Below are 21,107 nucleotides of genomic sequence, written 5' to 3' on the forward strand. Positions count from 1 at the left end.
TTGAATAGTTTTTGAGGATGGAAAGTATCTGGTGGGGAAGGTTTTTTTTTGGAAGTGAGTCAAGGGAATTGGTACAAGAAATGGGTTTAGAGGGATCAGGTTTGTCATAGGGTTGGTAAAGTAAAAGGTGGAGTGATGCAATAGAATCAGTTTGGAAGAGGTGACAAACATTATTGTAAGATGATGGGGTTATGAGTGTGTTGGAGTCGCCGGTGATGGTTATGTCGTTGTTGTTATGAGTGAAAGAGATTTTTGGTATTGAGAAATCAGCCACTAGTGGACCCAAAGTCCGTAACCATTCCATTCCAAGTACCACATCAGCCCCTTCTATAGGAAATAAGTGAAAAGGAATTGAGAATGAATTATTTTGAAGTTTGATGGGGACCTTTGGACAAATTCCTGAACATGACAATCTAGAGCCATTTCCCACCATGACAGAAAAATTGGGAATTGGTTGAGTGTGGAGTTTGAGATGCTGTGCGATTCGAGGTTGTAAGATGTTGTGGGTACTGCCAGTGTCAATCAAAACAGCAACTGAGAGACCATTAATAGAGCCCTTGAATTTCAAAGTTTTAGGGGAAAATTTTCCATTGGCAGCTTGAGGAGATAGTTGAAAATATGTGTCATCCGGTTCTGTTTGTTCTACTGTTTCTGCACAATTTTCAGTCAGTTCCACTTGTGAAAGATCATCATCCTCAACGAGGAGCAAAAATTTTCCAGCACTGCACTTGTGGCCTGGAATAAATTTTTCATCACAATTAAAGCATAGGCCTTGAGCACGACGCTCCTGTAGTTGGGCACTTGAAAGTTTGCGGATTGGTAACTTGGCTGGTTGGGCTTGTGGTAAGGGCGTTGTGGCTGGGGTGGGGCTAGTAATAGGGGGGTTTTGGAGAGTGGTTTTGTTATAAGAGGAAAACGGTTTCTGAAACTTAGGTTTGGCTTCCCGTATTTTTGATTCAATAAGCTTAGCGAGACCTATTGCTTGAGAGATTGATGTTGGTTTATGAATGGCTATTTCATTTTGAATATCCGGATGTAAACCCGAAATAAAACAATTAAGAATAGCTTCACGAGATAGGCCTACCACTTGATTTCCCAATTTCTCAAATTGGGCTTGGTATTCCACAACCGAATGGGTTTGTTTGAGTTTGAATAACTCAGCTTGGTGATTAGCATAGGTTGAAGGCCCAAAACGAAGTTCGAGAGCCCTTGTAAAGGAAATCCAATCAGTTAGCTCATGATTATGGTGCATCCACTTAAACCAACCCAAAGCTTCACCCTTCATATAAAATGACATCATAGCTAAACGGTTTTCACTTGGTACATTATAAAATGTAAAAAACTGATCCGCTTGAAACAACCATTCTAAGGGGTTTGATCCGTCAAACATGGCTAGCTCTAATTTTGGTGTACGAAAAGAGGGAAGTTGTAAGGGAGGGATGGTTTGGGGTGGCTGGGTATAAGGAATATTTGCAAATTGTGGAATTGAGAAAGGACCGCTGGTAGTAAAAACAGGAGGTGCAGTGTAAAAAGTGGGATCTAAGAAGGATTGGTGAGGGAATAATCTATTATATGTGGAGAGGGTTGATGAAAAGGGGGTAGAGTAAACTTGGGGTAGGCTTGTGGAAATGGGTGTCTTTGTAAAAGAAAGAGGGGTATGAATAGAAGTGGTAGGAATAAAAGTGGGAATTGGAGCAGTACCTGCAGAGTTTGTAGGATGACTAGGGCTGCCATGAATAGTAACAGAAGATGCAGCAGCAGGTGAATGCACAGTTCTGCTTGGGGTGGGTCCGCCGTGAACAGTGCTGCTGCCGTGAATAGTACCGCTCCCGTGAACAGTACTTCCGCCGTGAATAGTGTTTCCGCCGTGAATAGTGACTGCGGGAATAGTGCTAGATGCTGGTTTTTCAGCTTGGGAGGCCAGTTTTGTGAGCAGATTCATGATATTGTCATATCTAGAATCTGAAACTTGCTTTTCCTTGTCCATTCTAGTATGTAGTCCCTCCAAATCTGAATGAGTTTGGAGAAACCTCTCATCCATTTGTTGTTGGGTTTCTTGCATAGCATTGTTAAGGTGTAGATGAGCTGCTTGTACAGCTTCTTCCACTATTTCTTTAGGGTTGGGTGGTTTAGGAGGAGCCATGAATTCAAGATGAAAGCACCAATTTGATAGAATTAATTCAGCAACTATTAATTTGTAGATCTAGGGTTCTTCAAAAGGATAGAAACAAAACTACTTTTGCATAAGAAATTAAAAAGGAAATAAGATTTGTGTTAATTCTCTACTTCATTCAATAGCTAGCCACCCATTAAATACAAGAGAGTTTTTAGACCTAATGGGTCATTACAAATGGGCCAGGCCCAACAGCAACTAAACTTAACAAAGCATAAAAGAAACTCTTAATTAGTAATGAAGCCTTGTAACCATTTAGGCTTAAGTTTAATTCTTGTGGGCCTACTACTATCAATATAATAGAAAAAGTGAAAAATTAGTTATTAAATATAATAGAAAAATCAAACCGTAGGAAAATATGATGTAATTGTCATGTTGAGTGTAAAAATATCATTCATGAATAATTTATCATGTTTTCCTGTTTTTTTTTTTGAATAATAAGTTTACTTCTAACTTGAGAGCTATTAGGTTATTTGTAAACAAAACAAAAAAACTAATAAAAGCACAACTGAATATTGGAAAATAATTATAAACTCATTAAATATATTCATTAATGTTTTTAGCTATAACATGAGGCCACATATATCATGAATAATCTCAAATATATCTACATATCGGAATTGAACTATTTATACAACACATGATAGTTTTACAACTACTCACACACAAGCTAGTCATAACTGACCCTGGTGTCTCTACCAAATAGCAATTAATTAATTATACTAAAGACTTAAAAGATTATTCTATGAAATGAATCTAATTTTCATAACTCTTATTCAACTAAGCATAACAAAATCTCCAAAAAAATAAAAACATTATATTATGAAGCCACAGCTACTTGAATCCCTCCTTCGTTGCTTGGCATAAAACTCACCCTTTTCTGTAAATTTAACATTAACACTTTAGCATAACAATACTAATAATAGTAACAATTCAATCACACAAACTTAGTCACAACTTTTATTGAAGTCAACATTGGTATTTATTTTTTTTGGAATATTCAATCTCTAGAGAGTTCAAACATTGGCCTAAAACTTTCAAAGCAACAAATTCTATTACAACTACTCTTTCTCTCCTTAAAGGGATAAACATAAACGTGATAGTTGACCTTTGAACTTCCTTAAACACACCTTTAGGACCACAAATAGCCTAAATGCAACACCCCTTTAAAATTTGGATTCAATTCATATCTAATGTTAATCATTAAAATCATAATTATTTGATTATTAAAAGTACTCAAATTTTACCTAAAAAAAATACAAAAGTTAAGAGAAGAAAATGCAATCATTTGTCTTCAAATCTAAAATCCACAAAAATATTAAGAGTTTGTTTGAATAATCATCTTATTTTCCGTTTATAATACAAATGTTTATAAAAATAAGCATTTATAAATAAATTAACTTTATAAATAAATTAACTGAAATTATTTTTATGATAAAAGCTAAAATATATTTAAATTATTTTTAAATATGTTATAAGTTATTTTCACCGACATCTTGAAGAATTTGAGAAAATAATTTTTTGTATGTGAAGGAGAGCAAAAACTCAAAAATATATTAAAAATATTATAAGATGTTTTGATAAAATCTTTCAAATTATTACTAAATTTATGGCATAGATAAACTCAAATAAATTCATCCGATTTAATTATCAACAACGGGACTAATAACATATGATTATGAAAGTCGAAATTATTAATTAAGAAAACAAACCTGGCGCGGCGTCTTAATCTTCTCATTAACTTCACTAATCTTGTTTTCTCTACTCCCATTAGCCTTATACAAACGCATAATCATCTCAGCAGCCTCAGCTTCATCTTTACATTCTCTCATCAACTTCTCAACCTCAGCCTTAGGAAGTCTAACTTTCAACCTCACACCACCACCACCACCACCACCACCACCACTACCACCACCACCGTCATTACCATCATCCATTTTCGATTGTTTCATAATCGACAAATCAGAAGCCGATCTCCTCGTAAGCACCAAATTATCAAGCCGATCTTTCGCACTCATAACAATCCCAGATCGAACCCTCCTCGGCTTTATTTCCTTAGGAAGCTCCACAAGAAAATAAAGCCTCTTAGGTTGCAACTCTTTGTGTGCCTCAATAGCCTTTGCCCTCACACCATAATGCTTAACCGCTTCAGAATCCAACAAAACAAGACCTGGATGATCCTTAAGCACTTCTCCAGCTTTTACCGGACTTTTCACCTTCATCATTTCACCATCTATTTTCATAATCTTTACACTCTTTTTTGAACCAAAAACATTTCCCATTATAAGGCTTATAAAAAAATCGATTATGTGTAATAATGATTAAGTTGTAATGAGAAATGTGTGTGTAACATAATTGCATGAACTTATATAGTTTCTTATTTTTGGGCTACTTGGTCAATAAAGAAGGCATGTTAAGTTAAACAGAAAACAAAGTACAACGTAGGCTTTCACTATCAAAAGAACAAAAATTTAATATTAGTACTAAAGGTGATTTTCAACAACCATGTTTCAATATTCAACATGAGATGCAATTGGCAACAATATTTTATAAATGTTTCAATATAGTCGACTTTGTGGGATTATTTAAATGAAAAAAGTGCTTATTTTAAGGAAATAATTAAAGACGTGACTAACGGAAATCAAGGCGTAAATTGAAGAAATTGTGAAATTTCAAAGGCATGGGAGCGTTGCATGTGAATATGAGATTTGTTTTGACTTTAATTAGTTTGTTTGTATGTGTAGAAAAAGTACTTGAATTTCGTAATCGGTAGATACTTTTTTTTTTTTGGGTGAGTTTATGATGTGTGATTAAATACTATGATTCCGGTTCAAATGAAATGTTATGATATTCCTACTATTTAGTATTAAAAGTTTTATTGCATGTGGAATTATTATTTTTGTATTGAGATTTTTTTATTAGTTTAGAAAATTTTCTTGGTCATGGTTGAATTTGTCAAAGTGAATATAGGTGGGAGTAGGGCAGTAAATAAATACTTCATCTATGGTCGCTTATTTGTAATATTTTAATTCTCTCTTTAATATTCCCACTATTCGGCAGATTGTATTGCATGGAGTAATTATTGGTGCTAAAGATTAATTTAGTTAAGTAAGGAGAGTATTGAATTGAGATTTTATAAAATTTTAAAAGTTTTTTTGTGATAATTTTTTTCATCATATTCAATAAAGATTTTAATAAAATTTAAATATATTTATGGTATTTGTTTACTTATATGATTGTTTCTATATTTGAATTGAGAATTTTATATTAAAATTTATTGTTCAACTTACTTAAATTTTTTTTAATAATCAAGTTTAAAAAAAAACATACAAAATAAATTAATATTCAAAAAAAATTATCCATTTAACCATATTTGGAGGTGTTTTTCACGTAGGCGCCATCCCACATGGCGCCTCTTTTTTTTTTTCCCAGTTACATGCAGATTTTCCTGCAGACTAAACATTAAATATTTTTGAAGGTAAATTCGCAGTTATATCCACAAATAACACTAAATCTGTAGGTAACTGAATTTTAAAAAAAAAAGAGACGCCATGTGGGATGTCGCCTACATGGAAAACACCCCAAAACATGGTTAGATGGGTAATTTTTTTGAAATATTAATTTATTTTGCATTTTTTTATTACTTGGTTATTAAAAAAAATCTTCACTTACTCTTATTTAAATAGATTCAAACATAAATCAGGTCATGTTTGTTTATGTGAGTAGATGTCCAACATAGGAGATAAAATTCAGAGTGGCTCAAGTAAGGGGGTCATCAAGGTCTTTTCCTCTTTCTTTATGTGGTAGAGGGCCTCCGTTCTACTAATAAGATAGTTTTTTTTAGGTCTTTTCTCTGGTCAATGTAGATTCGATAAAGTTAGCGATTCTCATCTTTAGTATGTAGATGGCACAGTTCTTTTAGGAATAGCGACTTTGAATAGTCTATGAACTTTCAAGGCTATCCTTAGGAGTTTTTAGTCGGGTTTGGGTCTCAAGGTGAATTTTTTTCTAAGAGAAGTATTTTTTGTGTGAATGTATGGGGGCTTTTTTGGAGTTTATAGAGATTTTTTTGCATTGTAAAGTTGGGAAACTTTCTTTTAAGTATTTAGGCCTACTAGTATGTGAAAGTTTGAGGAAGAAGGGTACTTATGAGCCTTTGGTTAAATTGGTTACTAAAATGCTTTCTTCTTGGAATAATAGATTTGTAAGCATATGAGTATAGTGGTCATCTTGAATTCGGTTCTAAGCTATATCCCGATTTTCCCTTTCTTTTATGAAGTTGTTTGTGTTATTAGTTTTGTTGGGTCATCATTGAGGGAGGTGCATTCACATTGAGTCAAACACTCACATAAAGGTCAAAGACTCACCTAAATAAGTGAGAGAGACACCATATATTCACCCAAAATCTTAAGGTGATAGGTGTATGAGTCATCTCACTTATAAAGTGTTCAACCTTAACTTTTCTAAGCAATGTGGGATTTAGAACTCACACTTGTTTCTCAATACAACTCACACTTGTTTCTCAACAAGTTTTTAAGAAGCTTGTTGGGCTGAAAAAATGTTTTATTTAGGAGGGATTTAATGGAGGGAATAATTTTGCGTGGGTTAAGTGGAAGGATGTATCTAAAGCTAAGAATTTGAGTGGTTTGTATGTTAAAGACATGAGGCGGATTAATTTTTCTCTACTTAGTAAGTGGCGTAGGAGAATCTTAGAGGTGGATCATGCCTTGTGGAGTAATATAGTTTATGAGAGGTATAGATCTTTGATGGCAAACTCTCATCAAGGAGGTAAGATAGGGAACCTAAGGAGGGTTTCTCCCTTGTGGAGGGATGTATCTCTCCTTGCCTTCAATGGTGAGAAGTCGGCATATTGGTTTGCCTCGTCTATTTGTAATCAAGTTGAGAACAAAATGAATATCCAATTTTGGAAATGTATGGATTGGGTTGAATCGACTTAGTATGAACTTTGCGAGTTTAATTCTAGTTTTGAGCAGAATTTCCAAGAAGTGGGTAGAACAGGGCTTTGGGCGGGTAAAGTATGAATTTGAGAGTTTAAAGGGTGGCGAAGGTTGCTTGTTTGGGCGGAAACCTTACAGCTGACCTGATTAGTTCTTTTAAAGGATTCGTTAATCGAGATAAGGAAGATATTTAGGTGTGGAAACCAGATCTCAAGGTTAGGTTTTTGGTTCGATCGAATTATGATTTCTTAACCTCATCTAAAGTAGGAAAAGAGCTTGGGTCGGGCGTGACATCCATGGGTTAGCCAGGTGTTGAAAAAGTTTGACGCCTTCCAAAGTTGTTGCGTTTTCTTGTCAAATTTTGCATGACAAGTTAGCTTTTAGGCTTAACCTTAGTAGGTGAGGCATAATTAAGGAAATGAGTGAGGTTGAGTGTGTTCTGTTTTTGGAGTATGATGAGTTAGTGGATTAGTTTTTTATTCAGTGTAAAGTTGCATCTTCGATGTGGTATAGAGTTCTTAAGTGGGTGAGTATGCCTTTTCATCTTTCGTAGTCGGTTTGAGAGGTGTTTGAGGTTTTTCATGGGTTAAGGAGAGGCAGAATGATGGATTTAGGTCTAGCCGTGTTTGGCATGTAGTGTTTTGAACTATCTAGAATATGCGCATAAAATTACTTTTTGTAAGGAAAACTGGTTGATTAATCACTGTGTGACTACAATTATTTTTTATTGGAAGTGTGTTCACTCTTATTAGCTCGAGAATGACCTTTCTCTTAGGGAGTGGGAGGGTGACTTGATCTTGAGATTAGTTTCATCATATTATACTATCTGGATGGTTGCCACTCTTGTTTTGTTGGTGCTTTTTTTCTCATCCATCAGCTAGCTTCTTCCCGGGAGTTCTCTTTGCTTTCTCATACGATACGGGTTTCTTGATTGGTTCTTGTTGGTGTTGGCATAGAGGTTGTTTGACTTTTGTTGTGTTTTGTTTACCGATTTCTTCTTTTATTTGACTAAGATGTTCAGTTATCGTGTGTCTTACCATGAGTGAGTAGTCTTATAAGGGAAAGGGGTCGTGAGAGTCTATCTCATGAAGATCCTTAATTGATTATCTGAATATGAATGACGAGAATAATAATTCTTTTTATTTTAGAATCCGAGTTCTAAAAACACATTTATGTTGATTCCAAAAGCAAAGGCAACCCGGATACGATCATAGTCCAAAACCATGTGAGTCGATATAAGACCGCGATTGCTAGACAATAGAATAGTGAGACTCCCACCATGACAAGGCGATTCGCTTTTTATTAAGAAAGTCGCATATTCGAGCCAGAAACACGTCTAGTTACGCACTCCATGAAAGTTGGAATCGTATACATTTATCTGCTTTTCTATCAAATTGCTTGGAATTTCACGTATTCAAATATGGATAATCAATAGGGTGAGTTTAGATAGATAATCACAAATGACGTGTCATGCTTTATTTATATGTTGATTACATTTCAATATGCACAAAACCAACCAATCATTATGATCGCTTTAGCTAAACATTGTTCGGGTAAAATTCGGTACTCATATATATATCTCCCTATAGGATCGATCTTATTATACTACTTGACAATGTCGTGCACTTGCGGTTTGGCAACGTCAGGCCACCTCAAAATTAGAAAAGGGCAACCAAAGCTCTATTCTTGTGAGCAATTCATAAAATTAGATTACACAATCGTCAAAATAACTGCATATTCTCTTTAACCGGCTCCACTAGAAGAACTAACAATTATATGGGATCACCGACCACAATTCTAGCCACATCTATAGCGGCCTCAGTGCTCTGATCCGATGAAGTTCCTACTACTTTCACATGCACCCATTATTGTTTCGACGCAACCAGCTGACCTCAAAGATTCAAATGGGCTAACACATGGATGTCGCTAGGCTCATACTCATCGACTTTCAAGCAAAGATGAATGCAATCTTTAGCGTGTTATCTCATTTGCAAATTGGCTTGTATTTCCTCTATGATTAAGACGTGGAGGGCATAGGGACCTCAACGCAGTTTATCCCTTTTCTATCAATCTATAAAAGGGCGTCCAATGAACTTGTTGTAAAAGTTTCTTCCTCCAAGGAATTCTTAAATACCATTTACGAGTCAGAATTTCCATATAGGGTTATGATTTTCGGTTCAACGTGATGTCTATCAATAAGGTGGAGATGAGAATCCGGGGATGTCCCTATGCTATAGGCAGATGAAGTTTCAACTTCCGGATTAATCACTAGGTCATTTGCGATTCATTAATCTTGACTAAAAAACTTGAAATGCTGAAGATAAAAGCTTGAGTTAGAATGGTACCTGGGTAGGGAGGAATGATGAAGCAGGAGAAATGGAAGAAAGGCGAAAGCTTTAAGCAAAGTGCTGAAATCACTTCTAGTGGTACCCTTACTGAAGAGGTAGCGTAGCTGTTTTCCAAAAAGTAACTATAAGTTTGAATGCTAAAGGTGGTGAAAACTTCAAAATACTTAATTTACCCTATTTGTAAGCAACGAAGGTTGAAATTTTCAGGCCAACTATTGAAAGAAGTCACAAGATCAACGACTAGATTTCCACTCATGGTTACACGTCAACTCAAGTGCATTCGAGACTGTAAATTGAGTTATGTCCTAGCTGGTCACGTCATCACACGTGTCAGAAAAGGATGATGAAGCATTTCAATGATGAGACCGCATTTAATGTGCATGTTCTCAATTACTTTTTTTCAAAATTGATTCCAAATGTTTCAATTCCATTTCACATCAGACCACGTCTTTGACGCCGACTAGTATTAGTTAAGGCTTCCCCATGCTCCTTAAGTGCCTGACAAAGCCTTAGGCTGGACCGACCAAAAGTTTAAATGACTAAAACTCAATCTACCTCAAAATCCTTTGACTTGACTCACAGTAAAAATTAGTTCACACACTAAGAGCAATGTAGGTACATTAATTTATCTCCACTTTTCACTACATTCATCTTCAATCAAGAACTGACTTGGGCATTGGAGTGCTAACTATTTAGATCCACCCTGTGCCTCCTTAAAAGAGATCATAGTTACCGTTCAAGATCATTGGCTTTCCAATTACATCCATTGTTGGTTCCCGAACGGAAAAATTACATTGAAGGCCCGAGGCAAAATTTGGATTATTACTCCGACTAAATTGTGTGACAGAGATGAAAAGTAGGTCATCACTTTGGCTAAACTGCGACACTTAGGTGAAAAGTTTGGGTTATCACTTTGGTTAATTTGCGTGATCGAGGTGAAATATAGGGTGTGAGATATTGGATCGAACTCTAGTATGGTTGAAGGATAGCTTCCTGGTTCGACAGTTCGACAGTGTTAAACATGAAGTCGAAGGTTGTTCACATGTTGATGTCGAAGAGTGCATGTTGTAGTCGAAGATGGATCTAGCATGTAGGTGTCGAAGATGTTAGGGTTGTTAGCATGTTAAATTAGATTTTAGTGTTTAAACCCTAATTTGTTAAGTTAGCTTGTTTATTAAGTTGACTTGTGTAATGGGCCTTGTGACAAAAGCCCATTAGTTAGTATGTTAGGTTTTATTATAAATAGCATATTAGTCTCTCATCATTGTATACATCAAATCCTAATTTAGGGTGAGAGAGGTTATTTGTTATTCTTGTAAACTTGTAATCTTGTTTTCTAAGAGAAAGTAAAAGAATAACAGTTATAATTAATTCTTGTGTTCCTCTTCTTCCTTGTTCTTTATTCATCTCTTGTTTTATACTTTGTTCTTGACATTGAATTTAGAACATAGGGTTATTAATTCGGCTAAACTTTGTGATATAAAGTTGAAAAGTTGAGTTATCACTTCGATTAAATTGCATGACCAAGTTAAAAATAATTTTCATCTTGGCCAATAACTTGATGTGATATATAACAAACTTACGATACCATCGTGTCTTGCATTCAAAAGCCACTCGATGTGAAAGACTAATTTCATCCTATGTGAAACATCTCAGGTATCATATAAAGAATGGTTGAGTGTCTTATTCCTCAAAGTTATGCAGATTATATACACAAATAAGCTCCTCCAATTTCTCCATTCAATTATCATTTGCCTAGAGTTACCAAGTATAGCCTAATAAACTACACACATTACATTGTATTGAGATACTATAAATTATTTATAGGAATTAAATAGGATTTTTTACTCAAATACCACTATTTTGAAAGGAAAAAAATCAATATGCTACACTTTGAAAAAAATTCTAGAATGTGACACTTTTAGAACAAACTCGATATCTATTAAACGAGTCAATGAAATAAATTATTTTTATGGGTAGGTTCGGCCATCCATTGGCCTGACGTTTCTCTTCATTTTTTAAGTCTGGTCTCCTATCAACCGACTTAATAAATCCTGTTGCTATTTAAAATTAAAAGTTATTTAAAATTATACACTTGTTAAGTTAGGTTTGCTGCTAACCGACTTAATAAGTCATGTTTCAATTTAAATTTTAAAATTTATTTATTTTTTTAAATAAACACTTGTTAAGTCAGGTATGCTGTTGACCGACTTAATAAGTCGATTGGCCAATTGATGTCCGAGCCAACACATAAAAATAATTTTTTTCATTGTTCCGTCCAATTGATGACCGACTTGTTCTAAAAGTGTGATATTTAGAAAGAAATTTTTTTTTTAAGCGTGACATGATTTTTTTTTCTTTTCAAAATAGTAGCATTTAAGTAAAAAAATCCAACTAAATACTTATGTTAAAATAAGTTCTTGATCCATGTCTATAAAATGTTTCGTTTAATTTTATGTAATAATAACCAAATTTGTTGACACATAATACTTGAACGATCGTTATATTTAAAGAAACCACTTAGAATGATTAAAAATATAAATAATTATTTTATAAAGATAACTTATTTCACTATGATAAATATTGATGTTTTTCAATTATAAAAAGAAAATTTAAGAGAGATGTATATAATTCTAATTAAATGATTAATTTTTTTAAACAAATAATTTTACAAATGTATAAATGTTGTTGAGAGAGAAGAAGCATTTTTTTTATTGGTTTAAATAGAGGTAGTGACAAAATAAGAGTCGAGTACTGATTAAAATCAAGTGAGGTCATCAAATTGGAAGGAGGTGTGCTTTCAAATATGATATTTGGCATGTTATGAAAAATATGTACATTTGATATGAAAAATATGTAATTTGACCAGGACGTTGTCGTAGTATTAGTCTTTTTTTTACATTTTTCTGTTACATAAATATCTTTTCTTACTTACAAAATATCTTTCGTCTTCCATTGATCAAATCAAGCATCTAGAAGCTTTATTTATTTTCAAATGTTGCCCAGTTCTTGGGTTTATCGTTAGGACTCCTATGGGTTGTTTTTCAAGGTTGATGATTTCTGCGTCTTTTTCTCTAACTATTTCTCCTCTCTTATTAAAAGAGATTATTATAATTACCCATCTTTGAAATAATGAGTTTAAAGATAGTGCACTGTCAGTGTAAATCAGTTTTACACATACAACCAATCAAAATACTTTAATTTGCCATGTAATTACAGCTTTTTAAAATTAAAAATGGATTTTATTCTGATGCATGTCTCTCATTGGTTGACAGTGTAAAAATACTTTACACTGTCAGTGCATTTCCTTTTTTCCCTGAAATAATAATAATAATAATAATAATAATAATAATAATAATAATAATAATAATAATAATAATAAAAAAGATATTTCAACTAAATTGACACCCTAAATAAAATTATACAATATATATATATATATATATATATATATATATATATATATATATATATATATATATATATATATATATATATATATATATATATATATATATATATATATATATATATATATATCAAAGTATTTACACTCTCCATTTCTTTTAAGAAGAAAAAAAAAATGAAGAGGATCTCAACTCTCAAAATGAAGACCACATCTAGGAAACATTTTGATAAAATATATTAATAAAAATGAAATAAAAAAGATATAAATTTTTTTGAGGTATTAAACTAAAATCCAAGAATTTCAATGACTTAGTTAAAAATCTTACAAGAAAAGTTTTAATGAAATAAAACTTTGATAAATCGAAAACTGTTGAAGTTTATATTTGTGTTTGTTAGAATTTGTTTGAAGTCTCACATTTCTGAAATTCTCGGACTGTTGGGCGTATAAATATGTGAGGACATCCTCATTTTTGAGCTAACTTTTAGGGTTGAGATCCAAATATATTTAACATGGTAAAGAGAAAGAGTGAAATAAACATAAATAATCAAATTAACAAAATTTATATAAAGGATTCTAATGTTGACCATTTTATCAGTACAGTGTTTTCTCTCTTCAAAAATTTGAGTGACTTTAAAATGCATTTGAAAAATAAAAAGCTGTAGAATGGCATCTTCAAAGCTAGTGATGTTATGGTTGACATTGTGTGAAGCATTTGAAATTCAAGGAGTGACAAGATCTTTTATAAAGAGGAAATAAGCTGTGAAAAATGATGGAAGAGGAAAATTTATTCTCTTGGAAGTGGCAACAAATAAAATCAAACAGGATAGTATATTTCAACGGTGCAATATTCTTAAGGCAAGTCGCGATGTCATGAATGGTAGATAAGCAACTAACAATGCATGGAGAAAGTGTTTTCCAATTGGGCTTGTATATAAAGTTCAATTCCAATTGGTTGTTTGAAGAAATTTTTTAACGGATTAAACTTAAAATTTAATATAACTATAATTTATACCAATAGAAAACTATTTAACGTACTTTATATATATATATATATATATATATATATATATATATATATATATATATATATATATATATATATATATATATATAATCGATCAATTATAATTACTAATTTATCTACATATTACTAATAAAGAATAATCGATCAATTATAATTTATCATGTCATTTTAAATTTTTTCAACAATATTAAAATAGTCAAGAATGTTATTGTCGAGTTAAAAACAAACAAACAATTATATTATATTAAAATGATTACAAGTTTAATAGTAATTTATTTAACAAATTGATAAATTAACATGAGAAAATAATAATATAAAATAAAAATTTATAACTATATATTGTGTGAGTATGAGACATAGTGGCTACTAAGGTACTTGTACCATTATCATACTAGTTTATTTTAGTGGATAGTTGCTCTTATCCATATCCATATTAATTTTGCAAAAATTTTTATCCTACTTATTATGAGTAATTTTTACAGATCTCCATGAGTCAATGGTCATCTTAGAGATAAACCATTTTTACAAATATATAAATATCTTTGTTATAGAAGGAGTATTTTTTTAAGAGTTTGAATAGAGAAGGAGTATTTTTTTAAGAGTTTGAATAGAGGTAATGCTTAATGACAGAATTAGAAGTACAGTAGTCATTTCAAAAATGATATTGGACCATAACATGAAGAGAGAAAAATTGGACCAGGACGAGAATTATTTTCTAACTTTTATTTACGTAAAAAACATCATTCTTTTTACGTAAGAAGCATCTTTTGTCTGCCTGTTGAATAAAATCAGCATTGACAAGCTTTATTCATGTTCAATGGTTGCCTAGTTCGTCGGGTTATCGTTATCAGTACTCCTATCTATTTCCCATTTTTTAAATGCAAACATTTCATGCGAAGATGTACTCCCTCCCTCTACATTCATTAAAGAAAAAGTATTTGGCACTAAATAAAGAAGCTAGTTTGTAAAATATATATATATATATATATATATATATATATATATATATATATATATATATATATATATATATATATATATATATATATATATATGACGTATCATATGGAACGACATTTTTATATGAAAATATCATAATGGAATCCGAACCATTAAATTTTAAAATAAATGGTACAGGTTATATGTCAATATTTTTCTCTCTCTTTCATTATTAAAATAAATATGAGATATATCCTATGAAAATGACATTTTTATGTGAGAACATAAGAATTAGTCTGACCCATTTGATTTTAAAATAAATAGTGGAGATTATGTATTATTGTTTTTTCTCTGTCCTTCATTATTAAAATAAAATAAATGATGGAGGAAAGAGAAAAAAATATGATACATAATCTCCACAATTTATTTTAGGGTTAAATATACGATTCCCCTGCCATTAGGACGACTTTTGGTTTTCTCCCTTGAAGTATTTTTTTTTGTGATTCCCCCCTTATAAACAAAGATTCTGTTTTCAGTGGCCCATATTCCTTGTTTGGCTGACTGGGCATTTGAAATCTTCCTACATGGCATTAATTTTGCTGACTATGTATTAATTTTCCTTTATTTAAATAATGACATGTCAATATTATTTAGCTTCATATGAAAATATATCTTAAAAATTAATTCCAAGAGGAATCAAACCCAGGAACATGCAATCAAATGCCAAACGTCCAACCACCTGATTAACTATTCTTGTTTGTTAATGTTCACTATTCATCTCTCACAAAACAAATCTCAAAACCATTATTATGCTCAAAATCACCAAACCTGTAAGAAAAAAACCTAAACAAATATGCTTCATTTGGAATCACAAGACCTCTTCAAATCGATTCGAAGAAGAAGAAACTGCTTATTCTGAATCTTAATGGCTTTCTCATCCGCAAAGTTCATATTCTTGATTACTTCAGATGCATATTCATTTACGTGATAATGCATTTATTGTTCAGATTCATCCGCAAAGTGAGTATAATCAACATTGTTCTTGTTCTTCTTTTCTTCTTCGTTTGGGAAAATTACCAAAATTCGGTGTTACAAAAATAAGAATCCACGAATCCACCCGTCGTACCAAGCCCTTGAACAACCCGTAACCACCGCACAAAACATCACCACCGACACCAAGCGCCCTTCTTTTTCATGAATTTTCTTGATATCGGTTTGTTTTCCATGCTTCACTGAGTAATAACCCTATGTTATTTATTTGAATTGTTCCATATACACCATTTAATTTGACGTTTAAGCTTTAGGGTTTGAGAACAAAACTTAAAATTAAATAGGATTATGAAGGTTTCAACGAATTTGAGGATTAGAGTTATGTTGAGGTTGAAAAAATGAATTGAACCATGTCTTCAGTTTGCATTTTCTGTTGATTTTTTATGTTTGCAAAATGACCATGGAAAAAAGGTAGAACGAGGAAGACGAAAGAGAGGATGTTGGGTTCAAAAGAAAGATCATGCAAATCTGAAAAAATAAAACTCAATAATAATTAATTAATAAAAGAATTTTCAATGCAAGTATAAACAAACAAAAACACCTAGTCCAGCGGTTGGGTGCTTGACATCAATGCAAATACTCCAAGGTTCTAATCCCATTGGAGTTAAGTTTTAAGATTGTCACATGATAATGTAAGGAGGTTTATTGTAGCATCTCAAAGGGACAACTATGCTAGCCTTGGATATTATCATTTTAATGTGGCTGAAGGACTGCAAAATAAAAGAAGAAAAACATTCAGGGAGGCATTTGAAAACAGATGGAGTCAAGGGTGGTTGAAATATCATACTTGTATGCTTGTTAAATTTCCTAGGCAAAAAAATGTAATTGAAAACAAGTGGATGCAAGTGGCAAGATCAAGACTCAAATGTTGTTTGAATTTGATCAAGGTTATTGACTAACGTTTCAACCTAGTAGAGAACAGGAATGTTGTTGATGGTTAATTTGGTATCAACACATTTTAAAGTCAAAGTGGAGATTGTTAGAACATTCCTTTAAAGCTTTGTTGATGAAGAGAAAGAAAACATATTTCTAGAGATTGCATATACCGCAAAAATTGGAAGTTTCATAAAGTTGACAAAAAAGTCGGAAAACCAGAAATCAGGTAAAATCTTAAGATCATACAGGTAGTGAATAGTGTACCGTACGGACTTTGAATAGTGAATCGTACGAATGATGAATAGTGACTTCAGGTTTTCATACTTTTTTGACAGTTTCTTGTTTTGCGTGATTTGGGTTCTTTCGATTCGGTCCATGGATCCATGTGTGATTGGATTGTGATTTTGGGCTTTAGTTGTTGGGTATTTGCTATTATAAATATGTATCGTTTATATGATTGCGGGTGTGACAATCTTAGAGCTTACAACAAAAAGGGAGAGCAAGGGTTTAAGGTATAACATAGGGTTTTGGCTATTCTCAAGGGAAACCTTAGAAAGGCAAGGATTTTGGGAAACCTTTGGAGTTATCTAAGGAAATTGGGAAATATTTGTTTACACCGTGGGTTTGGGTTATTCATATATTGAAGGTTGAAGAGGTTGGGAAACACTTGGGTAGAAAATAGGTTGAATTTTTGGCGCCTTCAGGGTTGTTCTTGGGAACCTGAAGACAAAAACTATTTTCTTGTAACTCATATGTAATCTCTTGTAATAATTTTACGAGTATAGTAAATTAGAGAGTTGTTATCTCCCTCAGAGTAGATCGTTTGATCAAACTGGGTAAAGAAACCTTCGTCTTTTTCTCGCCTTATTCTGTTATATTATCTTCGTACGAATTATTATTGTTGTAGACCATTTATTTTGGTTGCTACAATTTTTTGCCTCAAAATTTGATATTGAATTTTGTCTTAATTCACAACAAGATTCACAACACATACAATAATGAGGCCATTAAGAAGATATTTGCATGGCCATCTTCTTCATATGAGGATTTATTATATTGATCTCATGTGCACACGAGTCATTTCTTCTTTCCTCCAAATCTAATTTTCTTGGAAATTTCTTTCTCCAACTTAGGACATTTATTTCTAAAGTGTCCAAATTCTTTGCATTAATAGTAAATGATCTCCTTATCACCTTCCTTCTTATCTCTTAGATCGTTGGAGAAATTGAACTTCATGTTAGAATTTTTTCTTCCTTCTGACCCATGGACGTTGTACTTTTTTGGAGACAAGTAAAAACTTATAATCTTCTGATGTTCTATGTGATAATTATCTTTTAATTTTTTACCTTGCATAGCCTTGATCTTCTTGCTTTTAGAATTTAAAGTAAAAGACTTTGACTTTCTATAGATACATTTTCATATGATCTATCTCATGACTCTGGGCGGAGCTAATAAGGTCTTCAAGAGCCAAGTTATTTAGATCCTTCTCTTAAATAGTTGTTATCTTTAGTCTCCATTTTATTGGCAGACTCATGAGAATTTTCTTGACATGACTAGTACTAGTATAATTTGTGTTCAACATTTAGAATTTAGAGACTAATATTTGAAATCTTGAAAATATGGTATCCATATTTTAATTTTCTTTCATTTTGAACAATTCATACTTATTTATCAAAGTATTTTCTTTGAATTCTTTACTTGTATGTTCCCTTTATTAGTATTTTCTTGGAATTGTAAAACGACTTATATTTAAATACAAAATTATTTTCCAAAATTTTAAGTACTCACATCTTTCTCCATAAAATGTTGGAGGTTTGATTAAGTAAGAAATTTTAGATTCTTTAATTTTTATCATTTGAAGGATCAATCATGTTTACCTTAAAATATTTTAATCCTACACGATAAAGTGTTTAAATAAGATACCTGAGCTCTATTGTAAATTGAAGCTGACAAAAATATAAAAAATTATAAATTTCGAATTGTGTAGACCAATTTAAAATTTCTTACTTTGTTTCAAATGAATCTCAAGTCAATCACAAGTGTTCAATGATAATGGAGAAAAGTTAAATACACACATAATGTATCCCGTTTCATCTCTTAAATCAGAGGCACATCCAGTCCTCTCACTGTAAGATATTTTAACTATAATAAAAGAAATTACAATATCATTAAGATTTTTTTGTGATTCAACTAACCTATATCTTATATTTCTTAAACACAAAGATCCCTCTCTCTCTCTCCCTCCCTCCCTCCCTCTATATTAAAAAATTTGCATGAAAAAATTGCAAATTCTTCTCCCACTACAATTTTTAGAGTGAAAAATTATAAATCTTAACTAAAATTTTTAAACTACAATTTTTGAAAGAAAAATTGTAAAATTTCTCTACTAAAATATCAAACTTTCTCAATTATAACTAACTTTTGTAAAAAAAAAAAAAAACTCTGATGACAAAAAAATATCTCAAACTTCATTACACTCACGGAGGTTTTTTTTTTTGTGTAATCAAGGAATACTATTAAAGCGAGAACAAAGGATTCCGAACCTTTTTACACGATGAAACGGGAAAGAACCCGACAAAAAGAGGAAATTACAAACCAATTACAAACCTAATAATTACGACATAAATAGTAAAGGATCTTTACTAAATTCGTAAAAGTTAGAATTGGGGTAAGTAATATCACCAATGCAATTCCATTTCCACACCAAAAATTTAATACTCCAAACCTTGTCGTTGACATTCCACTCGTCGTTTCGAAAGCACACCCCATTCCGAATAAGCTAAATGGTCCAAGTTGTTGCAAGCCAAATGACTCCCCTCTTTTTCTCCCTTAAATTATTCCCTTTACAAAAAGAATACCAATCCCAAAAATACGAAAGGCACTCCTCCTCCGAAACGTACGGTTTATCCACCCAAAGCGCTATTTCTATCCAAATATACTTCACTATTTTGCACTAGAAAAAAGAATGTTTCCTATCTTCCAACTCAACTCCACAAAAGGCGCAATTTAGAGAATTTAAAGGAAACACAATTCCTCTAACCTTCAATATATCTTTCAAAGGAAGCCTATTTACACAAAGTCTCCAACCGAATGTCCTTATCTTGTAAGGAACCTCTGTCTTCCAATTTTTTTCCAAAGAGCAATCAAACTTATTTGGAGGACCATAAGGAGTACGAAAAGAAGCATAAAAACCATAACAAGAAGCAACCGTAAATTCACCTCCATCATCTCCTTTCCACTCCACTATGTCACGACCCACACCTCCCACCACAATCCCGCCTAAGAACACCTCCAAAGCATTAAAGGCCGTCCTATGCTCCAAAGGCAAGGAAGAAAGATTCACACCTAAATCCCCCCACTTTCAAACACCATTCCTCCACCCTCCCATACTGGCTACCGAAACTAGTTTCAAACTAGACCCACTCACGGAGGTTTAAATTGTTCTGGTTAAGAAAATTCAAACTAATTTGTTGTATATATATTAATAATTCTAATCTTTCTTTTTTCACCATCTGATGTATACAAATTGATAAATCATTTCAAGCAATTTTACGGGGCAAAAGTGTAACTAAGTTTGAGTTATTGTATTACTTATAGTTGAGGACAAAGTTCAAATTAAATAACTCACAAGCTACTTTGAAAATTTTGTTATTCAATGATGTTCTAGCTCAAATAATTCATGTCCTTTTAAGGTAGCTTTTGCCATTTGCCCAAAGCTTCTCAGCATGTCCTAATTGCCAGTAATCATTAGAGGAGCATTCTCTATGAACAATAATTTCTCTCTTTGACTATTTTCTTTATATGTATTCGGTGACAATATGACAATCAAGACAAACACAAAATTTTGGTGATTCTAATCAAGCTTCCAAATGGTGTGTTTAGAAGACCAAATGAAAATCATTAAGAAATTAATCTATTCTTATTTAATATCATAGAATAAGCCCAAACCTTCAAAAGAAATGTCATGAGAAATAAATATTTTATTGAAATTTTAGTCAACTTACCTCAATTTTATCACAAAAAATATTGCAAGAGAAATAAACACGTATTTGAAGTTTTACTTAGCTTACTCCAGTTTTTCATAAAACAAACAGCTAAGCACTCTATTTTTATTGAAATTAATAATAATTTTTTCTCTAGGAGATAAATTAAAAGAGAAAATGTATAATGAAAGACCAATTCAATGGAATTTAAGCTAATCAACTTGCAGGCATATTTTTTTCATTGGCTGGCCATTGAAATTAAAAATCATGCGTGACGTGGTATATAAAACATCAAGCCTCCTACTCTTAAGCAAAACAGAATAAGCACTCAAGGAGAGATGCCATGT

The 21,107-nt window shown here is 32.3% G+C and overlaps 1 protein-coding gene across 1 annotated transcript; it reads right to left on the minus strand.

The window, feature by feature from the left end:
• Positions 1-2,701: 2,701 nt before the first annotated feature.
• LOC131607406 (uncharacterized protein At1g66480-like) lies at positions 2,702-4,692 on the minus strand. Its single transcript, XM_058879416.1, has 2 exons — positions 3,886-4,692; positions 2,702-3,053 (listed from the first exon to the last, which is right to left on the minus strand). Exons 1-2 carry the CDS (start codon positions 4,453-4,455, stop codon positions 2,994-2,996), a joined length of 630 nt encoding a protein of 209 aa, XP_058735399.1. The 5' UTR covers positions 4,456-4,692; the 3' UTR covers positions 2,702-2,993.
• Positions 4,693-21,107: the final 16,415 nt, after the last annotated feature.

The sequence above is a fragment of the Vicia villosa genome, linkage group LG5 (assembly GCF_029867415.1).
Source record: "Vicia villosa cultivar HV-30 ecotype Madison, WI linkage group LG5, Vvil1.0, whole genome shotgun sequence".
NCBI classification, from domain to species: domain Eukaryota; kingdom Viridiplantae; phylum Streptophyta; class Magnoliopsida; order Fabales; family Fabaceae; genus Vicia; species Vicia villosa.